General features: G+C 29.8%; 1 protein-coding gene across 1 annotated transcript in view; it reads left to right on the forward strand.

Moving 5' to 3' along the window:
- LOC113397402 (carbonic anhydrase-related protein 10-like) overlaps positions 1 to 7,559 on the forward strand; it is a 29,791-nt gene extending 22,232 nt beyond the window's left edge. The window contains exons 6-11 of the mRNA XM_026635721.2: positions 1,181 to 1,276; positions 2,814 to 2,880; positions 3,005 to 3,159; positions 6,040 to 6,171; positions 6,245 to 6,293; positions 6,695 to 7,559. Coding sequence (XP_026491506.1) covers positions 1,181 to 1,276; positions 2,814 to 2,880; positions 3,005 to 3,159; positions 6,040 to 6,171; positions 6,245 to 6,293; positions 6,695 to 6,717 — 522 coding nt within the window. The 3' untranslated portion in view covers positions 6,718 to 7,559. The remainder of the gene's footprint in view (positions 1 to 1,180; positions 1,277 to 2,813; positions 2,881 to 3,004; positions 3,160 to 6,039; positions 6,172 to 6,244; positions 6,294 to 6,694) is intronic.
- Positions 7,560 to 8,256: the final 697 nt, after the last annotated feature.

An 8,256-nucleotide genomic window follows, 5' to 3' on the forward strand; every position in this document is an offset into this window, starting at 1 on the left:
ACGTATGCAAACATTTACACCTACAATAAATACGCTTCTAAATTATACACTACGCCAACACACTACGAACGCACGCAATTTACTGTTCAAACGTATTGAGTACCTACAATTTCTTAATGACCTATTACATTGACAGGTTAATGCATTGTAAAATAACTAAAACGGTTGTATTATACTCTTAGCAACAATAATCATATGCGATGCGTGTTACGACGAAGTAACGAAGCACCTCGGACTTGAATAAGTGTATTCAAGTCTTACATGTTTGCCATTCATAAATTACCTTCTAAGCTAACGAAGTAATCCAACGTTTCATTATATATGTCTGAGTTAATTTATTTATAAATCGTTTCATGGATTTATTGGTAATACGAACGATTTTTTATAGAAACTTAACAAAGAAAACGTAACAGATGTTTTCACACAGGCCGTGCGTTCCCCTCGAGGCGCCCAAATCCCTAATGTAATCCCGAAGAACGACTGCGAGTCAACTCAAGCGTACCTCCTGTTTATTTATGTGACAAATTCTTACACAGCCACGTTAAATCCAAAATCATGTGCTTATTCTTGAAAGGATTTATATTTTTATCCACGCACTTTATTAAGGAAAGGGTTTTTTTGTTATAAATATTTTGAATATAATATTGAAACGAGATTTTATAATACCTACAAAAATATCTCTCAGCATTTATATTAAGCTCTAACATAATACTATTACTAAAGTTCTAAATTAACTATGAATTTTAACCGAGTGCAAAAAAAAAGAACTTCGTATCATTGTAAGCACGCTATACGTATCATAACTACATGACCGATTTTTATGATTCTTTCACTGTCGTAATCTACGTAGCAGTGGGAATGTTCTAGTATATATATATATATATATATATATATATATATATATATATATATGTTTATAAAATAAATGTGCTGGATCATTGACGTAGTTGGCTCATTAAAAAAACGTAGTTTAAGGACACAGTGTCTTAGTTCCCAAAATTGGTGGCGTGAATTAATTGACGACGTAAGAGATGGTTAATATTTCTTACAAAAAATATCTATGGGTAGTGGTGACCACTTAGCATCAAGTAGCCCATTTGCTACTATTTGCTATTGGCTTCTAATTTTATTTTATAATGTAATTAAATATTTCAAATAAATCTTTTCAACTTTGTTGCAGATTCAAATATTTGGTTTCAATTCACAGCTCTATTCGAATTTCTCAGAAGCTCTACACAAAGCTCAAGGAATTGTATCCATATCTTTACTATTACAGGTAAGTTAATATTCAATTTTAATGAAAATAATATTGTTATAAATCTGAATATGAAAAGAATGTAAAAATTCTATATTTTAATTTTAGGAAGCAAATTTTACATCCGTAATAATTTTAAAAAATGAACAAATTATTTGTTATCTATTCACAGTGAAATGCGGCTTAACGTTGTTATCGATGAAATGTTATCAATGGGCCGCACCTATCCATCGCTTCCACCCAAACTGGGGTAGTTAATTAAGTAAATTGGAATTTTCTGCGCGGCATTGGATTAGCTGAAGCTATTAGTTCAAATTAAGAACTGTCTGAACTATGATATAAAAATATGGAGCGCTTACAACGATATATCTCTCAATAATTACTTCATTCTATATGATAGTTTTATGAATTTCTAGTTTCATTTGTTTCATTTTAAATTCACGTCATCATCGCTACTTCAATATAAATGATTCTTATATTCGATATTACCTGATACTACAAGTATTGTACAATAACGAAAATAAACAATAACAAATATTATGCTGAAATTATGAACGTAGGACTAAACTATATATTTTTACTTTTATGTTCTTTAGATTTACTAAATATCTATCCTTAATCTATAAAAAATCAAGTAAGGATATTTATTAAGTGTTAATTTAATATCCTTAATGTTCCTTATCCTTTTGTTTTAACATCCTTAATGTTAATAGCATGAAACAAAAATATGATGTAATAATTACCCAAACTTTTTGTTTAAGTTTTTCAACTGTTCGACGTTTAAAGACTGTTAATTTACCTACTGTTTCATTGTTTGTATTATTCGGACTCGTATTTCTAAATAAATTAATTAAGAATATTTTTTGACCAAAATAACTAATAATATAATAAATAAGCCAATCAGTTGTACTGATCATAAAAAATAAATTTAATTTGTCACATTGATTTATACGAAAGATATATGTTTATATATTTGCAATCAGAACCCAATAAAGGTCGAGTAAGAAAGACTACGTGCTAATATTATCCTTGACTACGTTCACAATTAATCCAGCATAATTAGTTGCGTGGATTTTATACTGTTTGCAAGACAGTTTTCTTATAGCGTTATAAACTATTCGATCGTTTACGAGTCCTTAATGAAGGCAGACTGTTGTCCCAAGGGGTGTTTGCGAGTACGTTCATATTTCCACAAGCTAGCACGCTATATGAAACATGCAAAAGCCAGCGATTTTCACACGGCTATCTACTGAGTTACCTACGAGTCTCCAACTCTCTCTTAACTTGTTTGTATAATAATTGAATTCCGTGCGGTATATTTACTATTCAAGTTCATGACGGTTGTTTATTTTTCTCTTAATACTAGATTAAACTTGGGAGCTAGATGATTGTGTTTGCTTTGATGTAATTATCCTAAATTAATATGACATTCAATATGCAATTAGTAATGTAAATTATATCAATATCCACTTCACATGTAAATTGATTAATTATGAATTAAGGTTAAAAAATAGTTACGTCTAAAATTGTTATAAAACTATTGCTTTTTTTACTGCAGCTTGGTGATTTGTCAAATCCAGAACTCAGAATATTAACAGAGGAATTAGAAAATATAAAATATGGAGGTATAATCACGCTATTAAATATCAGTTAATATTTTTTTAATTAATTCATGAAACATGATAAATAAAATATAAAATAAAAATATCTAAAGCTACTCGAATAAACCAAATAATTATATTTCATTAGGGGCAGAAATGCCAGTCAACCGTCTGTCTGTCCGAGGGTTACTGCCCGACACGGACTATTATATGACATACGATGGCTCCACCACTGCGCCCGCCTGCTACGAGACTGTTACATGGATCATTATTAACAAACCCATCTACATCACTAAACAGCAGGTAAATTAATCTATTGTAACTTAACAGACATCTTATAAATTGTATATACTGCATAAACGTTTGTGGTTTTTCTATGAATGTCCGTTTCGTTTTCTTGCAATGTTATAGTGTTCAAAGTTAAATCAAGTTCAAGGTTAAAGATTAGGTTGAAATATGACAAAGCCACCTGACTTAGTTTTTAGAAACTATTCATTCAAATTGCAAAAACGTAATGTTATTTTTTACTCTGCTATTGTTATTTACTTTATTTCAACACTAATCGAAATAATTTAACATGTTACATAGAGTCACTATTCGTTAACGTGTTTAACTAATAAGTGCAATTATAATATAAGAATAAACTCTGAAACCACAGCTGAACACGATCATGCAATTTTAAAAATACGTATTTAAAAAAACATACGAATTAAAACAGCGTACTCCTGTAAGATGGTTTTCAACATTTCACGATTGAGATACGAAGAGTATTCTTAAAGAATAACAAAGCTGGAGTATTATTGTGACTTATCTTTAAGAGGTAGATATGTTCCGTCTCATACTTCTCAGTAGATATTATTCAGAGCATTAATTTATTTAGTTCGTCTTGTATTCAGTGACGAAAATGACGCCCGGGTTGATTAAATTATCTCTCTGTCTACATTGAAATAATTAATTAGCAATATTTAATTACTTTTACCTATATACTTTCAAATTCTATGTAATTATATGTTCATATATTAATATAATTCGCGGTAACATATAAACATAAATACATTATGATATAAGTGTGACTGTAATGATTGACTATATATGAACGTGCGTGCTACGAAGCTGTTTGGATATTTAATGAACCTGCCTACATCCTTACTACCTCATAACTACACAGCATAACTTAAAAATTAAGTCGTATTATTTGTACACGCCTTATTAAACAATGTTAGTTTATGTAAAAATACCATTTAAACATTGAAGAATGTCCATAAAAGGTCAATTCTAAATTTAAATACACTTGCCATGACAAGTGTATTTAAATTGAGAATTATAGAAATTTATTTATATTTAAAGGTCAAAGCAATTATTTCGATAACGCTCGGACAGTTATTTAATAGCAGCATATATTCGAACCCTTCATACTTGAAGCTGAAGTTACTCAAAATTTTAACTCGACGTTGCTACGTTTATACGAGCCGGTACTTGTAAATCAAACTGAAAACCTGTTCAGTGCTCATGTTTGCATGCATCAGTATAACGGTAATAATATTCATAAGCAAAGACCCGACTGCGGCTTGCACTCGAAATTAAGAAGGGAACTAAATATACCTTATAATTCATATTTATTTAATTAAGTTCACAACATACTACGATCTTGAATGCCTATTGACTAGCTTGTAAGGCTGCAGATTTCGAGACATTGAGTTCGAACACCAAGACGGGTCTTAGGAATGTATTCAGTTTTTTATTATGTTCTTAAAATATTTAATAACTCTTTGAAGTATGATCCTAGACAGGCACCAAATAAAAAAAAACCGCGCGTTATTATTTCTTATAATTAGTATATTATCATTTTAATACCCTATGAACAGGGGATAATTAAAAAAGAATTTGAAAGAAAAAGATGTTTGAAGAAAAATATTAAAATAAAATCACAAAATAAACAATTTCATCTAATTAATTATATATTGATAAAAGGAGATAATTCAAATAATTTCACTAAGAATATTATAGGTATAGTAGATATTATCTAAAGGAAAGTTCTTAGATATCTTTAATGAAAATATTTAATCAGATAAAAAGTATGAGTAGATATATAACCGGCCGCTGACACATCTAGCGTGTGGGGTACTCGCTAAGTCCGTGAACCGGCCCGTAGTTGAGGCCAGCGTAATAACATTTTCATTTGTGCTCATGCTACAATAAACAACTCACGTCCCTCGCCTTTAGACAAAGACTCCACCGTGAGTTATGTACGTGTTAAAAGTAAACTGAAAGTGCCGCGTTGTACGGCTGTTATTATAAATCATTGTTTATGTTTTCCGTTTGTTGGTAGGGAAATTAACTGCTAGTGGAAACTGCTGGCAATCTTGCGGCTAGTTCGCCAAGTCTTACGCTGCTCCCCAAGTTTGTCACTTTCGATTTCCAATCTATTCGAATCGAAACGGAAATTCGAATTTATTCGATCGTGTCTCAAAACGATATAGATTAATTAAACTTTTTGTTGAAAATTACATGCACAAGAGATATAAAGTGTGAAATTATGCTTAAGACAATGAAGCGATAATAGAGCTATAGGGAATCTTTTCAGCAATCTATGATTCTTAACTTTTAGGTGATGTCTATAATCACAATCAAACGGTTTAATACGGCGTAAACAGCGATGAGAATGATAGCGGCTCGCGTGCGCCGGGCCAGTTAATCCCGCCGCGTCCGCTATACCAACACTACTATATATAAAAGAACTTTCAATTTACCTGAAATCGTTTTATTCCTGAAACACAAATGAGTTTGAAAACAATAGCATATATTTTCAGTACCTGCAATTTCAGATCTAATATGCTGAAAAGTTTCATGGAATTTGGTAAATGTTTGCAAATAAGTACTAAGCTAAATAATATGTACTTCGAAATAGAATACGATAAGATACAAATTAATATTTACTAAAATGAGAATGGACAAAATATTAGGTAATCGATTTTACTTTAGTTAATCATTCACTTAAATAATTCGACTAATTTACATGCAATAGGAATCGTATTATGACGGCAACAACTGAAATTTACACATCTCTCGCGAAACGGTTTACATTTAACACAAATAGAGTTGTACAAAGCTCTTTTGCAAATTTGAAAAGTTAGTCAGTGTTCCGCTAACTGTGTGGTTAATTACATTTATATGTAACTTTAGCTGCATGCCCTACGGCGATTGATGCAAGGCGACGCGCGGCACCCAAAGGCCCCTCTAGGAAACAACTTCAGACCTCCTCAACCGCTACACCACAGAGCAGTAAGGACTAACATTGACTTTAATTTGAGCAAGGTAATTGTAACTATTTTAAGGAATTGAATTTATTTTGTTTTAAAATGTATATTAAAAAATAAATTATTTTCAGTATCCTGGTAAGACTTGTCCCAGCATGCATCGAGATATGCATTATAAAGGTATGATTAATTTTAATCATATTTTATCATACTATTTTTGTTTCGCCTAAATAATGTAGTAATATAAATATAAGGAATTATCCTTGCATTCTTATTATATGAGAATATCATAATATATCCATAACATATTATCCAAAAACACAAACACTTAAAAAAGAAAAGCAACCGTCTGTAAAAAAACAGTAGTACATGCCCGGGTTTGAACCTAAGCCTGTACTAACCGCTTGTTCGAGATAAAATTTGCAGTGATAGACTCATTAAACAACGATTACGAATTAAATATTATTCGTTTTAATTAAACATGTAATAAACTGTTATAGAAATATTCAAATGCCTTATAAAATCTCTTATAAAAGTAAGACTGCGAAAAGATTACATTAATCTTCGTTTTTCCCTTTCAGCTAAAAGCTGGACACAGTATTGAAGAAATATTCGGCTACTGTAGGCGTTCATACATAGAAGTAATATGTGTAGACATGTTATATGAAAAAAAATAATTTCTAAGTCTTTGTATATAAAATTTTGTACAGCCTTGTTAAACTATATCGCTTATGAAAAGAGCTAATTGTGTACTTTACGTAGGTATTACAATGTATTATAAATTATAGCGCTTAAGTAACATTATGATATATTAGATAAAATTATTATTATAGAAATTTTATAGGCTCGTGTGTATTATTGTTGATTATGAAATTGTAATTTAGAACAGATATTTTCCGATAGATTATTCAGAACATGCCTCTCGCTGTATATCCATTGTACTTTAGTACCTTATAGAATTAGATTAGTTATAAAATTTAACACAATGTTAACGGGTTTGTATCCTTTATTAATATATAACTAAAACCGCTGATAATTATAATATATTTATTTGAAAATAAAAATTAATATAATTTATTCATATCTTAAAATATTATTGACCTTATTAAGTTATTTCGTAGGTAGAACTATTATATTTATTACATAATCATTCTAAGTACATAATCAAACCAAATATACATATTTAAAAATTGAAATTAAGCCATATCATTTTTATATATAAAATGTAAATGGGTTTCAAACTTATAATAAATAAATAAATTTAGATTTGTATAGTGCTGTAAAGCATCTACAGCTTTAATAAGTTAGAATATAAATATATATGTATAATAAAATATATCGGCATGGCTATAAAATATGTAATGAGTTTAAATTGGCTTTTATCTGGAAAAAAAAGTATAGATATTGTCTTTTTATTTGATTAAATGATACTTCTTGATTCCTTTATTCATTGGCCTTTAAATTCAAAGCCTCCCTTTAAGTAAGCGCTGGTAAATTATGAGAGCAATGGGAGCCATTTCCAGTTATATTCGGAAACATTTTGCAGAGTCACAAAGTCTGCAATCGCGTGTTTAAAAATATAACTCTACGTTTTTCTAACGCAATGGAGCAGAACCGTCTGTTTTAGTGTTTCCTCGAGTCCTGTGTTTGAATAAAAAGCTCATTTGAATTCTATGAGAATCGAAATTGGCTCTCCTTTTCGCTGTTGTAACTTAATTTAATCGAGTTTCATCCTTCCATCATGACGTTCTTTACATTTGATACCCGAAAATTAGTACTTACAAAACTGTGGCAATGATATTATGATATTACAAAAAGTGTTTAAATGGAAAAATGAAGACGCTTATTTCACAACAATGTTACGAGTTAATAACGTCTGTTTATAATATAACTAATTATTTAAGTATTTGTATCTCGGTGTTGGGCGTTAAATCAGATATATATAAAAATGTTTCTGAAATATTTATCCTTCTTATATTAATTTCATTCTATAATATTATTTTAATGTAATATTATAATAAGCAAACAAATAATTCAATAATAATGATTTACTACATCATTATTAACATTACGCAATGATCAAATATATTCGTTTTGCTGTAATAATTAATTACAAAATACGATATGAAAAACTCGCTCCAAA

This window comes from Vanessa tameamea, chromosome 3 (genome assembly GCF_037043105.1).
Source record: "Vanessa tameamea isolate UH-Manoa-2023 chromosome 3, ilVanTame1 primary haplotype, whole genome shotgun sequence".
Lineage (NCBI taxonomy): Eukaryota > Metazoa > Arthropoda > Insecta > Lepidoptera > Nymphalidae > Vanessa > Vanessa tameamea.